A 19,175-nucleotide genomic window follows, 5' to 3' on the forward strand; every position below is an offset into this window, starting at 1 on the left:
AAAACTGACAAGCAGTCACATATGTCCTCACAATTACTCCGAATAGTAATTGGCTTCCGGAGATTTCGTCTGGTATATGTAGTTGAAATTGTATTCCTCTCTGTGCCCAGTATTAGTTTATACGAATATGAGTGGTATTTTTCACTGAGCAACTTCAAGATGTGCCCCTTACAAAATCAAAACATACAACATAATATACAACACTCATCTTGCTCCTATGGGTTGACAAGAGTATTTGAAAATAAATGTCCTGTTTTACCTTTTAAAACCATATCTGCTGAAACTTTCTATCTATCCATCCATCCATTTTTTTACCTCTCAAGTTTCTTGTTGGCTTGACAAATCAATCACCGAGAAGAGAAATGGCACTGGCGTTTCATGAAAGTAATTGTAGTAACAGTCATCGTGCTTCATGTATTGGAAGGAACACACCATCGCCGCAGTACAACAATTTGTGACATATGACATGCTCATGTGCTCTGCTCTTTTTCTTGCTCCCCCTTCTGTAGCGGTGGAGACACAGAGCACCAGCTCAGAGGAGATGGTACCCAGTTCTCCATCTCCACCTCCCCCACCTCGTGTCTACAAGCCCTGCTTTGTGTGCCAGGACAAGTCCTCAGGGTATCACTATGGGGTCAGCTCCTGTGAGGGTTGCAAGGTGAGAAGATCCCACTGCAGTGATGCAGTAACACTACTCTGCTCTCTCGCATTTGGAAAATGACTTTGGCTTCTATTACCCGAGGAAATGAAATTGCAAGGAAAGAAAGAGCATCGAACTGCAACATTTAAAAATAGAGATTGCCTCGCAGGAAAGGCTGGCTTGCAATTAAAATGTCACGTCATTTGATGGCTCGACTATAATGGAGAACGTCTCTCTTGCCCTCTCCTCCCCTTTTGTCTCGGTCCTTCGCCATGCTTTAGGGTTTCTTCCGTCGCAGTATCCAGAAGAACATGGTGTACACCTGCCACCGAGACAAGAACTGTCAGATCAACAAGGTCACACGCAACCGCTGCCAATACTGCAGGCTGCAGAAGTGCTTTGAGGTTGGCATGTCCAAGGAAGGTGAGTGCTACCATTCCAGTTCCTTGACTGACTGACTCACTCTCTCACTCACTCAGGAATACATTTAAAGTTTACGATTTGACTCCGAAAGAGGGGTGGACATTTCAATACAATTCATTAAGGTTTTTATTTTCAAGCACAAGATGATGGATTTCAAACATGTATCCACATTGCAAACATTTTGTCTTATCAGCATCATCGGCATTTTTATACGGTTTACAAATGTTGACAGTTGAGCATCTCAATTCTAAACAGTTTTCCACTGTTGTATCAAGGTTGATTTTTTGTTTTCTGTCAAACACGGGGGAAAGGAGAACCACAGTCGCTGATGCACAAGCGAACAATAAACAATATGGACTCGCTCACACAGGAGCTGCTGTCAGTCACAGCTCACACCCAGACGCGCACACACACACACACACACACACACTCAGACTCACCGACGCTACATGCCACATCAGCAGGCCCCGCCTCTTAAGGGGCACATATTACACCTAAAACACAGCGGCTACAACACATTCAGTATTTTCTCTCGACAGTTTTTGCATTAGGGTTGGACAATATTCAGATTTGGTCACTGTTTCACCATCTCGTCACCACACCAGGGTGTGCAGTAATACCGTCGCTAATTTTAGGCTTATTTTGTAGTTTGCTCCAACCGCTGCAAGTTTGTCTGGACTCATAGCCCAAATCCGCAATCAATGTTCGTTGACCTTTGAACCAAGTTCGAATGGATTACTAATTGTACTTGATCAATGATAAATGAAGGACACCTTTGTCAACTCATTTTATTCTTTGGCTATTTTGACGCAGATTAGTTTGTTACAAGCATCAGGTTATGATATAAGCCATGTGTCATTTTGTAATGTGTCATTTCAACACAGCAGCCACTCAGATTGAAGGCTCTTTCTGTCGATATCGATGCACTATCATTATCTATGATCCTGCCAGCCGCCTGCCTGAAATGTATGTTCTTTGCTTCTTTTTTCAAAACGATCACAAATTCCCCCCAAGTTAGCATCTCAGAAAGTCTTTCACAACGTAGCAACTTGTTGCACAGTTCGCATTTGAACTAACAACTGAAGAAAAGATGCCGAATTACAGGAGTTGCATTTATGGAGGGAACAACGCACTGGACCATCTTGACGGGCGTTTGGAAATTCACTCTGCTGCTCCAAACACACACAATCTCATCAGAGCAGTGCACAAGCGTGAGAGTGAATTTTTGTATGCGCCCCTCGTCTCGTGGTCATATTGGCTGTCACGTGAGGAATGGAATGTCAGTCCCCGGGTGGTGACAAGAAACATTATCGCCTACGATTAGTTTGTTAGTAATACTGAGTTGAAAACACAAATGCACCTTTGTATGTGCTATCAAAACATTATATTTAATGTCGTATTAGGTCGCCGCGCACTGCATTTATTGATGACGGTGTTGAAAGTGACACCGTTGCTATTTTTAGACAAGGCGGGATACCATATCGCCGAAATACCGCCCAACCCTATTCCGCATGCAGTTTTCGGGGTTGCGTTCAAATAGATTTGCAGCGTGTTTCAAAAGTGTGTTTTTTATCATTTCAAAAGTGTTTAATCATAAGCGTGTGCTCAGGTGAAAACTAACAGACTGTTTACAAATAAATAAAATAAAAAAGGTTGCACAATATCACAGACTTTCATCAGTTGCCAGTTGGTCTGGGATGTATCCCGCAGGATAAATGGGCTTCATGTATTGCTATCAGCGTATTTCATATCCTACTCACTTTGTGCAAGTTAATGGGCTGCGGCGGAAAGTCAAAACTAACGACTGAAGTGTGTGCAGCCTGTTGCTACGCTATCCTGTACTGTTGGAAGCATGGGGTCAGGATTCGCATTGTGATTGTCAATGTGACTCTGGCTGTCATATGACTACTTTCTTTGACTACAGCACACCCAGGCTGAACGTAAGCATAAAACATGTAAAATTACCGCGGTGGTGGTGGGATGGCAGAATTCACACCATTTGCACAAAGACAAACGCACACTTCTGCCCTTTCCAGAAATCGGGTGGCCGTCCGGGCGCAAACGTCAGTTTGGCGCCCCGCGCACATCCCCTGGGACATGCACGTGGGTGTAATGGTTTGTGTGGGATGTACGTTAAGACCGGGATCACATTGTGCCTCTGCTATTACTGGATATCCTGAGAGGAAGGAAAGAATGGGAGGAGGGAGAGGAGGGAGAAAGAAGACTGGCCTATCAAATTGATAGAGAGATGGACAAGGAAGAGAGTGGCGATAAAATGGAGATAGCCAATGTCCAAGCTGTGCTAAAGGAAATATGTTAATACTGTTAAGGGCAACCTCAGTTTTTACTCCCTTCTGGTTTCCATAGTCGTGACGCTGGTTTAAAAAATAAATAAATAAATAAATAAAACACAACATGAGTTTTGTCACATGTGATCACAAGTGAACCTTCTGTTTGCTGCTTGCACGAGCAAAACGGTTTTCTTTTCTGTTACCGCCCGCCATCCCCCACCCCCTACTTTATTTAGCGGTACGCAATGACAGAAACAAGAAGAAGAAGGACGTGAAGGAAGAGGTGGTGCTCCCAGAGAGCTATGAGCTTAGCGGAGAGCTTGAGGAGCTTGTCAATAAAGTCAGCAAAGCTCATCAAGAAACCTTCCCGTCACTTTGCCAACTGGGGAAATACACCACCGTAAGTCTCACACACACACACACAGACACACAAATGCATGATCTGTACCAATTTTCATTCATCTTCCGAACCGCTTCATCCTCACTAGGGTCGCGGGGGGTGCTGGAGCCTATCCCAGCTGTCTTTATTGTTTTCTTTTTTTTTACTTTCAGCACATGCGGTAACACTCGAGCGTCACTGACAGTTCGCATTTAAAAGCATAAATCCACCACAGCTTTCCCAAAGTGCTGGTGCCCTAACTAATTCAGTTCCCCATTTAACCCTCTGTGAGGCCTCCCCATGATTGATGCAACATGTAAATTGATTTCTCCCCTTTGATGGATGTGAAATGTAAATGTGTTGTGAGGGCTCGATGCAAACAGGGTTGCCCACCGCCTCCGCAGGCAGGACACTGATTCATCAGTGCTTTTGTGTGTGTGTTCAGAACTCTAGCTCTGACCACCGTGTCCAGCTTGATCTGGGTCTGTGGGACAAGTTCAGCGAGCTCTCTACCAAATGCATCATCAAAATTGTGGAGTTCGCCAAACGGTTGCCAGGATTTACCAGCCTCACCATCGCTGACCAGATCACCCTTCTTAAGTCTGCCTGCCTGGACATTCTGGTGAGTGCATCTTCTTGCCGTACCAATGATTTGGCAAAAAGCTAGTTCTGGTTTGAAGAAATACTGGCACCTGGCGGATGTAGAAGGTAATTCAAGAGGATTTGCCGATTCTCGGTTGACCTTGCAGGGTATTGCTTGGTTTTAGATCAGTTAGGGCCTAACTGATCTCAAAACCAAGCAATACCCTGCAAAACTGTCACATTATTAGTGCCTAACTGTTAGGCACTAATAATGTGACAGTTTCGTCTTCCGGCAATATATTGTTGAAAGCAAATAATAATAGCCCACAAGTTACACACATCTCCCCCTTCCAAACAGATGCTTCGGATCTGCACACGCTACACTCCAGAACAGGACACAATGACCTTCTCTGATGGCCTGACTCTGAATCGGACTCAAATGCACAACGCTGGTTTTGGACCGCTGACCGACCTGGTGTTTGCCTTTGCCGGCCAGCTTTTACCTCTGGAGATGGACGACACCGAAACCGGCCTCCTCAGCGCCATCTGCCTCATTTGTGGTGGTACTGCAACCTGATTTCCGGCACTGCCTGATCACAGGGATTTGTGCATACCTGATACTGCATATGCATGACAAAGTCAACAGGTGTGCTCTCTACATTCTTCATCAGATCGTATGGATCTGGAAGAGCCCCAGAAAGTGGATAAGCTGCAAGAGCCTCTACTTGAGGCTTTAAAGATTTACGCCCGCCGCCGTCGCCCCAACAAGCCTCATATGTTCCCCCGCATGCTCATGAAGATTACGGACCTCAGGGGCATCAGCACCAAGGGTAAAGACTACTTGTATTTGGTCAGATACATATTCTTTGGTTAAGACGACAATAAGGTAAAATAATAATAATAATCACAATAATAATAATGATGATAATAATATGTGCCATATGATTTTTTTTCCTGCCAATTTCACATGGATGCTTGTTTCTTAGACCCTTATGTCACAAGTTATTCATATTAACTGCATATTTCAAGAATAAATATACAATTGATCTCAATACAAACTCTCAAAGACTCTGTCTCAAGTTAAGAAGATTCAATTCTTAGAGTCGTCATGAATCAAAACCATAAAGCTTCACTCCGCAGCAAGCAAATGACATGGCCAAGAAGTCAGCGTTTCTCATAGCGTCCACCACAGTCATGAAATAAAATGCACCCAAATTCTAATCGTGCCCAGCACAACTCTTAGTACAAGCTGGAGCAAACCTCAGTAAAAAGAAATGTTTATAACGGTGACACATGAGGAGAGTTTTGTGTCATTGTGCTTTTTAGATGGGATTCGAACGAGTGAGCCATTGATCGCAGCATGCAAAATGGCGTCGGTGACAACTGATCACTCCGATTGTCTGTTAGCTATCAAATCCGTGCATGAGCTATCCATCCATCCATTTTCCGAACCGCTTGATCCTCACTAGGGTCGCGGGGGGCGCTGGAGCCTATCCCAGCCGTCTTCGGGCAGTAGGCGGGGGACACCCTGAATCAGTTGCCAGCCAATCGCAGGGCACACAGAGACGAACAACCATCCACACCCACACTCACACCTAGGGACAATTTAGAGCGTCCAATCAACCTGCCATGCATGTTTTTGGAATGTGGGAGGAAACCGGAGCACCCGGAGAAAACCCACGCAGGCCCGGGGAGAACATGCAAACTCCACACAGGGAGGCCGGAGCAGGAATCGAACCCGGTATGCATGAGCTATGTCTAATTAATTAAGCCCAGCAAAATGTTGCTTTTTACTTGGGCTCTGTGCTCCTTGGTAATGAGTGTGATGGACACCGTTGTCAAGATGTGCGAATAGAAATTCATAAAGGCCTGACTGTGGATGCTATGGTCAAGAATGACACCTGCGTGCACGCAGGCCCAGCCCTCATTGAGGTGTTGTCACCCTGGCCATACCGCTGACAATATTCTAATCCACGACCCCTCAACTGTGAGGCAGATGTGTGAACCACTCTCCTTCCGTGCCACCCCACTGAAAAACATATCACAGCTTATTCATAAAAACTAATTGTTAAACATCCCCGGAAACAGAAGCTAGATCAAGGTTTATCGTTTCAAAGATAAACTGACCTATATTATATTATAAAGCTTCCCCTTGTTAAATCATGACATGCCATGACATAACACCAGCACATTTTTTTCAGGTGCAGAGAGAGCCATCACTCTAAAGATGGAAATCCCAGGCCCGATGCCTCCTCTGATCAGGGAGATGCTGGAGAACCCGGAGGCTTTCGAGGACCAAACAGAGCGCAACGACAGCCCGCCGCCGCTACCCCCGCAGCCACCTCTGCCCCCCGCCCTTGTGCTGAAGCAGGAGGCCGAGGACGAGGACGACAGCTGGGCCGCAGAGAACGGCAGCGAGCCGTCACCTGAGGATGAGGAGGAGGACGACGACGATGACGTGGGTGATGAAGAGAGAGACAGGGGCTCGGACAGCGATGGCGAGCAGTGGGGGGTTTTGAATGCCATCGATTTAGATGGCAACAGGAAAGGCCTTGTAGGGAGGGCGCAGTGAACAACCCATTTCATACACATGCACTGATTTATGACACCCACACAAACACACTCGTGCGCGCACACACACACACACACACACACACACACACACACACACACACACACACACACACACACACACACACAGAGATCAACTCCATCTCTCACCTCGATAAAATGCCGGCCTTCTCAAAACATCTTGATGTCCTCCAGTGGAGCCTTATGAGTTCAGAAGCATTAAACTGCGGCCCACATACACCATACAAATGAAGTCCAGACACATCAAGCAAAGGAGGGATGACAGAAAACACACACACACACACACACACACACACACACACACACACACACACACACACACACACACACACACGTGCGAACTCCTTTCAAGGCCAAGGGGGATGTTACATGACAAGAAGAAGCAAAGCTCCCATGTCTCCACTATTTGTTGTTCCAATCTTTCGAGGACAAAGCACATTTCTCAAAACGAACACATGGCAAAACCAAATCACATTATGTTAACCTTTGCTTTCGTGGTTATTGCTTTCTCAATTTATTAAAATCCATATATGTGTGTGTGTGTGTGTGTGTGTGTGTGTGTATTTGTGTGTGTGTATATCTATCTATCTATCTATATATATATATATATATATATATATATATATATATATATATTTCATACACACACATCCAATTCCAGTGAAATTGGGACATTGTTAAACATAAATTAAAACAGATTAAAATGATTTTGAAAAATTATGTTAAACCTACTGGCACTTTGGTCATTTGCATGTTCTCCCCGTGCCTGCGTGGGTTTTCTCTGGGTACTCCAGTTTCCTCCCACATTCCAAAAACATGTGTGGCAGGTTAAAGGAACGTTCTAAATTATCCCTAGGTGTGTGTGTGAGCACGAATGTTTGTTTGTCTCTGTGTGCCCTGCGATTGGCTGGCAACCAGTTCGGGGTGTCCCGCTGCCTACCACAATGTTATGTTTAACACAATATCCCAACTTGACTGGAACTTTGCGTTTAGATGTCTATAAATACATACGGATACATTTACCATTTTATATATATATTAGAGCTGTCAAACTATTAAAATATTTAATCTAATTAAAAATGCAACTGTCATAATTAACTCAAATTCACTAAGAATTAATCATGATTACTCATGCATTTTTTATCGTTTCTGAATTTCCTTTTATATTTTTTGTCCTATTTTCCCCCATTTTAATGCTATCATCAACATGGAATCATGAATCAGTTTTCTATGTGCAAAATGCAAATATTTACTGAAATAACAATTTCAATTTTCAATTTTACATGAACATTTTTCACTTGGAGCAGTTATTCACACATAATCTCTTACACAATATTACTGTCCATCAACAACAGTGAAAAAAATATTTTGTCACACAACAGCTGCTTTAACAGCTCTTTTTATGGAATCAAAACAGAGAAATAAAACATTATAAAATGCACATCTACGGTAAACTAGTACTCAGCCTGGAGTGGATTTAAGCCATGGTTGCATACTTCGTTTTTCTCAAGTTTGCTTTGAACACAGCAGTCAGGCTATGTTGATTCTGTTAGTCCTTCTTGCTCGGAAGTCTCTCTACGGTTTTGTGTAGACATCATTTCGAATGACTACACTTGGTTAGATGACAACACCGGAGACGTTTTATTTTCAGTGTGTTCGCTAGGTCGCTACCACTGCACCGCTGAACTCTCGAGGTGCCTCAGCGCACCATCGCTGTCAGACGAACAAAGAGAAGCTCCACCCGCTTTATTTATATGGCCACGGAACACTGTAACCTTCCACACAAAATAGTTCCAAACAAGTAACAATCGCGTCAGTGGCATACATCGTATTTGACAGGCTACCTGCTCTTTATTCACCAGAGGCTCATCAACCTTGTCTCTTATTTCTCTCCCGAAACAGTGTCTTCTCCCGCTTAGTGTACCTTAGCCTTCTCCGCTACGTACAATCTCTGTACACAGCTTGTAACGGAGGCTCTCGCTGGCAATCCGTAGTGGAGTCGTTAGATGCAATGCGAATGATTTCAGCTTGAGTCGAGCTGTGGACAATGTTGACAGGCTTGCATGCGGTAGACATACATTTAGCTATGGCTTCAGCAAATTTGTTCTTCGTCGTGTTATCCATTTTCTTCGCTTTGAAATTATCCATAGCTGTCTGTCTGAGACGAGGGGGCAGAGTACTCACGTCAGCTGTGTGCTTGGCCATTAAGTGGTATTTCAGACTCGACGTGCTATGATGATAGCTCAGTTTACGACTGCAAAACATACAGGTAACTTTGGTCTTGTCAGTGGAACTATCTGGCAACTTTTTAAAAGTAAACTTTCCATTCATAAACTCTTTTAAGTATCCGTTTTCGGTGTCTCGCGCTGCCGTGGCTGGCAAAACAAACGTGCGTGGACATGTGCAGCGCACTTGTTGTTTTGTTTCTGGTTTATTTATAGAGCAACGTAACTGTGACGTCTGCCGCGTTGATCTCGCGAGAAAAAAATTAATCCCGTTAAAATTCATTTAAATTAATGCCAATAAAAACACACTAAACTGACAGCTCTAAAATATATATATATAAATGCATGTGTGTGAGTGTGCATGTGTGTGTGCATGTGTGTGTGTGTGTATATGACTCCTTATTTTGAAGAGCTTTCCTGAGAGGCTATTTAGAGGGAAAGCAAAGTGCAGGCTGGGTCTTCCCTAACAGTTCAGCACGTTTTGTTTTTTGATATATTTTTTTTGTTGTTGTTTTTTTTTTAAAGCGATGGTGAGAGGGACTCACTGTGGCCGACAGTGCTAATCGAACCGTGAGGACTGTTGACACAATGCAGTGAGTAGTTCTGACTGCAGCAATTTCTTGTGCTGGGCTCTTTCAGGCCGCCACTTTTGAATTCAGTGAGTGCCAAAGTTAGGAAAAGTTCAGATTTTTTTTTTTTTTGGTGGGAGGGCTGGGGGTGGTAGTTTGAGTATTGGCAGGTTCTCCGGCCACTATTTGTACACACGGTCTTCTTTCAGTTGTTGCAGATTTACACCTAATCGTACATGTAGCACTTTTGTACAAGATAAACGCATTGGCATGTTCAACTGGCAATACTATCAACCGCGGAACTTTGAGCATGGAGGCAGGGAGAAACAAACAAAGAAGAAAATCATCAGCACGCAATCGAACACACATATGCAAGTGGAAAGCAGGAAAATTCTTACGGTAGATATTTTGGAATAAGACTCAGGGCTTTTCGGTGAGGACCAAACACTAGCTGCTTGCAGGCACTAGGAACAGGCAATATTTACGTGTGTATTCTTGACCCCGTTTTCATTAGTTCGACCCCTTTGGCGTGTATATAGAAGGTGACATCGAAGTCTGAGCAGGTAGCGTGGTTGCCAGTGTGATTTGCGGCATCATCCTTGGCCAACCTCCACTTAGGCCGGCATCCATGCAACACGCTGCCTCCTCATCCCAAAAAGCCATCATTATATTATCATTTCTTGTGCTATATCCTCACTTCTCTCTTTAAATGTGTAGGACTATGTGTTCTTATGTATCATTTATATATTTCTATGTTGCCAAAATGTCTCGTTTGGCAATCAGTGGTGGGAAAAGCAGCTGAATTTTACTGAACATAATTTTACTTTTTTTCTTCTCTTGAAAGCAATATGTCGCGACGTGACGGGAGGGCCCATAACGTGAATTTGGGCAGGTCTCCTCATTTTCAGTTGTGTGTGTGTGTGTGTGTGTGTGTGTGTGTGTGTGTGTGTGTGTGTGTGTGTGTGTGTGTGTGTGTGTGTGTGTGTGTGTGTGTGTGTGTGTGCGCACGCGAACAGTGAAGCCCAAAATCATTCATACCTAAGCCACATTTTGATTTCATGTGAACTGTTTTCCGTTGAATGCATATACTTAGCTGGAAATGACTCAAGAAAGGGGTAATTTTGGTATTCATAAATTTTCAAACATTGACATCCTTTCTTTTTACACCTACTGTATGTCAAATGTTGTGGATCAGTGATTCTCAAACATTTTATACCAATAACACGTAAAAAAAAACATACAGTCACTCTTCCATTACCATCAGCCAATGTGACATTATTTACAGTGGAAATGAACATTCACACTGCGCCCAACTATCATAAAATTAAAAAAATAATGGTTCAGTAAAAATATAAATAAGAATGATTTAATTAAAATGGCTTGTATTTGACCAATTTGAACCATTCACCAAAATAAAGCTTCACTTTCAATTTCACTCCAAATGTAGCGGAGTCTTGAGTGACTTTGGGCGAGCTGCGCGCGAGCGTGTTTGCAGCCATAGGATGTCCGCTGTTACGGTGCTCTCACACACTCAAGTGTCTTTGTGTGATGCCTTTCTGCTGGGCTGTTACCATGGTAATGTAATGTTGATGCAGGCAGAACTTTTAAGGTGATGATGCTGTTTTCATCGTTCTACTTTTTCAACATGGCCAATGTGTTGTGTACCCATTGTTTATGTTAACTCTTGTTATACAAAGAAAAGCCATATAAACAGTAAGAGGCACAATAAACTACTTTTGTGAGATTTACGGACACCTTTTTTTGTCTTCCTAGTTCCAATTCCAGATAGATGCCAGTAGGTTTTGGTATTTTTCAATTTCCTTTAAACGTTAAAAAAAAGGTGTGTGTGTGTGTGTGTGGGGGGGGGGTCTAAATTAATCCATGTATTCAGTTCGTAAGGAGGATGAATGTTGCAGAAGTTGTACATAGTTGCACAATGAGGATTTCAAGACTGCCTGGCGGTATAGTAGCCAATTTTAAAGGGGCCAACAGACACCTAACTCCTCCACTATCGGGTTTGTGGAGGCCATTTTCTTCCAGGTACATTTTTGATTCAGAACTTGTATTTGCATACTTCACGGGTCAGGGTTGGCCTGCTACTGTAGTGTAGCTCCACAAGGCGCATTGGAGATGGTGCCAGAAGTACGTGTGACGTCATCGTGACAAGTTCCAAACGAAGGAATTTTTTTTCGCTTGTGTCAAGTTATCAAAATTCGACACGTGAAATCGTTAGATATAATAAACAATAAAAACATTAAAATACATCTGAGACTCTGTGCTTTTTTACTTGTACTTTACTAGATGAGTTGAATCACAGCTTTTTCGTTTTTCACAAGAGCGTGCGTACATTTTTCACTTCTACCGGATCGGACGACAAAAGGTGAATCTCGTCACCCGGTCACTGAGTGAATTCGAGCAGACACGAGCAGGTTTGGCCACTAGAGGGAAGTCGTGCACCGTGACTCGGCCCTGCGGCCGAGTGAGGAGTGGGGGCGGGGGGGAGGAGGAGCTGCATGGGTGCTAAGGTCATGCGGAGAAGTGGGTGCAGTAGCCGGCTCATAAATCACAAGCTCCCGGTGAACAAGGACATCAGATAAAGCTCTGCTCTTAATGCTTGTTCACCGTGCACTTGGAATGAAGGCAGCTGCTGGCATTAATAGGGCTTCATCGCAGCTTTACTCATAGTTTTGTCTCAAAGATGGAGTGCCCTGCTAGCTGTGAGCTAAACGTGTCTTTGGTGATTTATGCCTTGACTTTAAACACAACATGCGATGGAGAAGCTCGCTCCTGGAATAGGTGCGCATCACAGCGAAGCATGGACGACACTTGTGCAAAAGGTCAAATGTGCAAATAAAAGGGGAGATATGTGTATGGATGAGATATATAGTCCCGGAAGTCAAGTGTAAATCTGAATAGTCAACCCTCGGCCGGGAAATGTCTCAAATTTAATTGATTTTGGAGGCCGGAGATGCCCAAGTGATACTCAATCTTCTCCAAGACAGCGTCTTGTTTGTTTTTATGAGATAAGATAGCAGAGTCCTCCGAGATCTGACACCCAATCTGTGACAAATTATAGGACATCAGGGCTTTAAAGTTAAACAGCATCACATTTGTCACAATAGCACCTTTTAAATGTTTGTCCAAAGCACATCAGAAACAAGCGAATGAATAAACGAAGCCTTTGTGATGGCCTGTGTAAATGTCACGTCAATAATCACGATTTATGCGTTTAGCACAAAGTTTACAACGCATACCTCAGCTGATCAGATCCTTTTATTTTGATATTGTCATAAATTCTCAAAGGAGCAGAGCAGCTATACTTGTAGTAAAATTTTTTATTTTTTATCCCCCAACCCCCTCGTCCCCCTCTCAGTGTGCCGTTCAGATACAAACGCCTCACCTTGATTTTATTAATAGATAGAGCAGGGTGATAAACACAGATGAGATTCCATCAATTATATGATTGCTTTTAATTAACTATCATTAAAGACAGATCAATAATGCCAGACTCAAATTAAAATAAGGCCCATACATTATACACTATTTTACAAGGAACAATCAAATGGCCTCATATACCAAGCCTATGGAAAGGAGTTGCCATGGTAACCGGGGTTGAGGAAGCTGGGGGGTTTAAAGGAAGCGTGTATATACACACACACACACAGACACACACAGACACACACACACACACACACACACACACATACATTCAGCTATACTTTATTATGTGAAGGAGATGTGGGGGGTCCGGGGGGTGTTAATTTGATTGTGAAGGGAAAATATGAGCATTGGAATGCGGTGATGTCAGTCATCCCTGAGCTCAAAGACAATTTGGACATAATGCTTTGTGCACCAAGCTACCCGATAAGGAGGAGGCTGCATTTCAATGTGCATCATGTCACACAATGTAAATGGCTGTCGTGTTGTCCCATTCATTTTCTGGGCTCCTTGTTCCTATTAGGTTTGGGGGGTCAGGTGGATTACACCTTGGACTGGGCGACAGCCAGTCGCAGGGTACACACAGACAGACAACTGTTCACACACATATTCACAATTAATCAAGCGAACAAGCATGTTTTGTCAGTGGAAAAAAAAAAACCTTGCAAGCTTTGGAAGAAGATGAGGACACTTAGCCGAAATTCAAATCCCGGACCTCGCAACTGTGAGGCAGACGTGCTAACCACTTGTGCACTGCGCTGCCGTCTTCTGAAGAGCTAATATCAAATATCTTCAGCTTCATAGGGCTTGAGTGACAACAGTAATGCGAGGCCATCAGCAACCACTGTGACTTAACAAGGGGGGTGGGAGAAAGTGGGAGTTGCCTTGCAGCCACCTTTTACCAATGACAGCATCACAATGCCGTGAATATGTAATTACTGTAACTCATGCTCATAAGGTCAACAAACACTTCAACGCTCGTAAAATTTAGGGTAAAGTACTGATTTACTGAAAATAATGTTTCAAAAATAATAATAATATTATTGCAATTTGGGCACCCTTGGTGCAGTGGTCCACTCGCCTGACTTGTGAGCAGGCAACGAGGGATCGTTTCCCACTCAGTGGCGGCGTGGATGTGGTTGTGAATGGTTGTTCGCCTCTGTCTGTGCCCTGCCACTGACTGGTGACCAGTTCAGGGTGTTGAGCGCCTTTTGCTCGAAGTCAGCTGGGATATGCTCCAGCACCGTCCGTGACCCTGATCAGGGTAAGCCATGTTGAAAATGGATGGATGAAATGGATAGACTTTTCTAATTATTTGTCGTATGGCATATTGTTGGTGAAATCGATTTGTTTACCATCACTGTTGGGAGGGAAACATCCTCTGTCTGGTCAATTTGATATTTCTTCCTAATGGATTCTATTGGTCATTCCCTTTATGGGTTCATTATTTTGACAAATTACTGAAGTGTTACACTGGGGAACACTTTGAAAAAGAAAATCTGTTTTGTTAGAATTTTCTGCTGATCAAAACTAATTGGCATGCTGATTCCAAAATTGTACGGTAGTTTTTTTTTCTAGCATGTCATTTTTTTCCCACCACACCTTACTTACTATCCATCCATGAACCAAACTGCTTGTACTTACGAGGGTTGCGGAGATGCTCACGCATATCCCAGCCGTCTTCAAAACTGGTTCGGATCAGCAAAATTCCCCTGATTAGCGGCAGTAATACTTGCCATCTTAATACGACTGGACTCATCTACAGCTGTGTGGCAACTTGTTTTGTGCCGTCACAATTGAGACAGTGCGGTGAGAGGTGTGGGCAGCTCCCAATCAAGACCATCAATATATGCTCGCAAAGTAGGATTTTTTTTTGTCTTCATCTTGTAACCACGGGCATACTGTTGAAAGTTCTATTTCATCTTATGCTGTGTGATTAGTTTTCAAAGCTTGTTGTAACCATTCCATCTTTGTGTTTTGTTTACGCAAAGTCACATTTATTCAATATGTTTTAAGAAAATGGGGTCCTGTATCTCCAAAACTTGACGTGGTAAAGAAAAAACGAGAACAGTTTTGGTTTGTGCACCCAACAATAAGTTGAAAACAGCTGTCAAACTTATTTCAACAAAATATGTCTTCTCCAGTGTTTTGGAGCAACAAACATGCCCTTTTTGTTGGCCCGAAAAGCTGTGGTTTTGGAGAGCAATGGAGTCTTCCGCAATTGCTATCACACCCATTGTATTGCTTATGTTTCTGTTCAGACTGCTTTCTTCAGGTTTCATCATAGTTATCACAAATGTATGCCCTGCGATTGGCTGGCAACCAGTTGAGGAGGCACCCCGCTTACCGCCCGAAGACAGCTGGCAGCCCGCGAGCCTCATGAGGATAAGCTGATTAGAAAATGGATGGATGGAGTTATCACAATGGTTTTCCTCCCCAAAAACCTTTGGAGTTAAATCTCGTGAGACTTCAACTCGTTTTGGTTTTTTGGGCCTTCAAATTCTGATGCCTGTGGCAGAAAAAAAGCAAACCCAAGTGACATTAGTTAAGCAGTTGGCTGATAAAGCTGACTGCAGCCAAATGTTGTGAGAGGAATATAATGACCTTTGACCTTGATTAAGTCCTGGAGCGGAGGTGTGAGCACAGCTTGATGCGATAGAAGGAGGTGGAGCATCCCGATGCCATATACAAGACAGGGACGTGTGAGTCATACAATATGTCGGCTGCACTCAGGTGGCAGCAGAGGTCGTTACGTGTGACGCGACATCATTTTACAGCTCCTGCTTGGGTCAGAGCAGACAGAAAGGACGTGCTCCTCATTTGTTACATGCGGCCAACGCGCTGAGGGTTGCGGCTCAGTCAAGGGAAAAGAGAGGAGAGGTGAGGGGAAGGTGAGGAACGTTCTCAAGTGCAAAGAACATAAATTTAATGCCTTCCCCCGTGTGTGTGTGTGTGTGTGTGTGAGCACAGGCCATCTAAAAGAAAGGGTAATGGAACAAGTGATGGAGAAGCGGCTGGTGAGGAGAGTGAGGATGGAGGGTGTGCCAGCAGGGAGGAAAATGAAGGGAGAGGAAATAAACAAGGCCCAGGTAGAGGGAAGAGGTGATTTGGGCAGGAGGAGGCGGGATCATAAAAAACTCGGAGATGTGTTCTGGCCTCTGGCTCTTTCATATCTTTTACATTTCTAATTAAAAGAGATAAAGAGTGAGGGAGTCATCAATCCCACAGTGATTTCCCAGTTAAGGTTTTAGAGGGGGCTGTAAACTAGGCAGCCCGGCATCATTGATTTTATAATTAGCTATCGTCACCCCACACTCAAGACGAAGGGAGTGTGCTTGAGAAGAAATTCAAAAAAAAAAAAAGGGAGGCGACCGTCAAGTGGAGCAGTGAGGCGTGAGGAGGAAGATGAGGATGAGGAGGAGGTCGGCCCTGAGGGGGGAAGGGGCCGGGTGGGGAAAATCCCCCACCCGCCACCCCCAGCACACACACCTTGAATGAGAAGTGTGTTTGAAGCAGACAACGAGCCAGAGGGAATGTGGCAGCGGTGAGAGAAGAAATCGCACAGTTAATTGCCGGTGAAATGTCACACCAGGATCCAAATATTGCCATGATCTTTGGCCAGAATAAGACACATTATGCCCAATAACAGATACATAAACCATTTTATTATACAAGAATCCCAGGACAAAACCTGTTACATGGCTGATGGAAAGAAAAGACATGGCGGGATGAACACAATTCCCAAAGTATTGGCGCGTAATTGGCATGTGACCACCTCCTCTGGTGACCACCAGAAAACAAGGACCTGAAAAGTTGCATTCCAAACACATAGAAGGGGTGTTCACACGGCAACTTTGACTCCGTTGTAGCACCGAGGCTGCCCCCCCGTAGAGCGTTCACGCGTACAAAGTTATACCGGTGTAGCCCCTGAAAACAACTTAAACTGGAGTAAATTTAACCCTGCTCAGGAGTTGGTTTAAAAATTTACTCTGGAGTAAATGCTTGTTTGCGATGCAGCACCGATATAAAATGGGACGTGTTAATGCTACAGGGGTAGATTCGCTACGCATGAGAAGAGTTGATTACATACGGGTATTGCATAACTTGCATCCTGGGTAGTTTGCACTTCTTTCCTTTTTCTCTCTCATCCTTTTACGGTGTCTGATACAGACCACAGCGTTGATTTGTCTGGAGAAGTATAAACCATGGTTTCTCGATATGCCACAAACTAAGCGGGGATAAGGAAGTACACTTTAAGCATGTTTTATTTCCATATTGCACGGCCGCAGAAACTGCCGTGTGAACGCGAGAGGGGCTGCACCAGGGTTAACACGCTTCTCTTTAGTAAGCAGCTTTATACGTGTGAACGCTCCACAAAATGCACACCGGTGTAAGATATATCGCAACAAAATACATCGGTGCAGCACCGATGCAAATGTGTGCCGTGTGAACACCCCTAGAGAGACATGCAGTGTGCTTCTAAAACCATTTCAGACGTAAAGGATGAACAGCAGAATAACACAGCGACAGTGAGTGATTGGCCTACTAAACCTGCTGCTCACTTATGACTTTTTCCATAATCCCAGCGAAGATGATTAAACATTAAAATCCATTTCTTTTGCGCATTATTAATCCATTTCCCTTCTAGCTGCAGTTCAATAAACGGGACATTCTCTCCTTACAATAAAACAAATGCTGCAAAATATCTTGATCGAAAATCTTGATAAAAGTCAAAGGAAAAATTACAGACATAACGTGAACACAGCACACCATCTGTAAGGATTAAGATAAGGTCGAAAACGCACTTCAGGCACACATACATACTAGGGACGGGCATTTGGCGACATTTCCTTGAGGGGAAAAGTAATCCTCAATTAATTGATCAGTTGCAATCTCTTTTTGAATGTTCTGAACTCCTGTTTCAACTGCAACAGTGCCGGCGTGTGGGATGTAGCCCAGTTCCCCAGAAATGACATCCCGTTTCTCATTTTCGGACCAACTCGATGAGACTGAATGCACAGCATGCCGTTTCCCCGCGAGGACAAGTGGATCAGACAATGGATGGAGTTAAAAGCCATGAAGGCAACTAAAGATCATCTTCTAACCAATAGCCTGCTCTGATGGCCGTTCTAACTGTTTTGGTCACGAAATCTTGTGGACTGCTTCAAGATGTGATTCATCAACGCACACAAAACCAAATTCTCAATGATTTAATCCAACCATCCCTAACCCATGCGGGCATTAGCTGCATAAAATCACTCTAAAATTGTAGTCTGGTCAAACAATGGTGCAAAGCCAGCGCAGAAAACTCATCGGCATCAAGGTTTCTTCACCAAGCGCGGCAACTTTTTTGAAATCAGCCAAATTCATCTTGATTACAGCACAAGCACACTTTATTACAAACTCTAGAAAACGCATGCAGTCGTGCCAGAAAGATAGGCGGCAGTATCTTGCCACAGGCCCCGGGGAACATGCTGACAGCACGTGATGATATCGGTACCTATAAAGATTTTCTTTCATAAGATTGCTCTTGAATTATTGATGCCCAAATTGAGAGCTGCATGAATGGTAATGAAGAGGAGAAGGCATTAAAGCCTCCCTGTGAGCGGCGAGAGAATGCCAGCTCAGCTGGTGGGAAGCAAAAGCGTCAAAGTTGGAATATTATTAATATAAAGTTTCTGTCAACTTCAATCTGCTCAACGAGCGTTTGATTGCAAAAACATCTTTGAGCACCTCGGCGACTCTAAATTTTTACTGCGTGCTCATCACCTGCTAACGTCTCGAAGAAAGTTTATTTTAAAATCTTAGTCCAGGAGTAAATGGAGGAGCAATAGAACGTCACGGCACTGCCTTGCTGCAAAATAGTTGGCGTGCGATGCTGTATCAATGCTTTATGCTGTCATGAATCGCATTCAAAGCTGCGATGGGGAGAATTTAATGCTTGCGAGGGAGCTTTGCCATGATTTTCAGCGGGGCCCTGCACAAAACATCATAATTACAGTGCCTGTCATGACTCCTAATCACAAATGTCATAAA

The 19,175-nt window shown here is 43.8% G+C and overlaps 1 protein-coding gene across 2 annotated transcripts in view; it reads left to right on the forward strand.

The window, feature by feature from the left end:
* The window catches only part of rarga (retinoic acid receptor gamma a), a 63,686-nt gene extending 52,241 nt beyond the window's left edge, over nt 1–11,445 (forward strand). For both annotated transcript variants that reach the window (XM_086122035.1, XM_086122045.1), the window contains 7 exons: nt 510–658; nt 922–1,063; nt 3,591–3,754; nt 4,179–4,355; nt 4,674–4,878; nt 4,987–5,145; nt 6,517–11,445. In XM_086122035.1, coding sequence (XP_085978161.1) covers nt 510–658; nt 922–1,063; nt 3,591–3,754; nt 4,179–4,355; nt 4,674–4,878; nt 4,987–5,145; nt 6,517–6,887 — 1,367 coding nt within the window. In that variant the 3' untranslated portion in view covers nt 6,888–11,445. The remainder of the gene's footprint in view (nt 1–509; nt 659–921; nt 1,064–3,590; nt 3,755–4,178; nt 4,356–4,673; nt 4,879–4,986; nt 5,146–6,516) is intronic.
* Nucleotides 11,446–19,175: the final 7,730 nt, after the last annotated feature.

The sequence above is a fragment of the Hippocampus guttulatus genome, chromosome 1, assembly GCF_054856545.1.
Source record: "Hippocampus guttulatus isolate MCC_2025c chromosome 1, RoL_Hgut_1.0, whole genome shotgun sequence".
Classification (NCBI taxonomy): Eukaryota; Metazoa; Chordata; class Actinopteri; order Syngnathiformes; family Syngnathidae; genus Hippocampus; species Hippocampus guttulatus.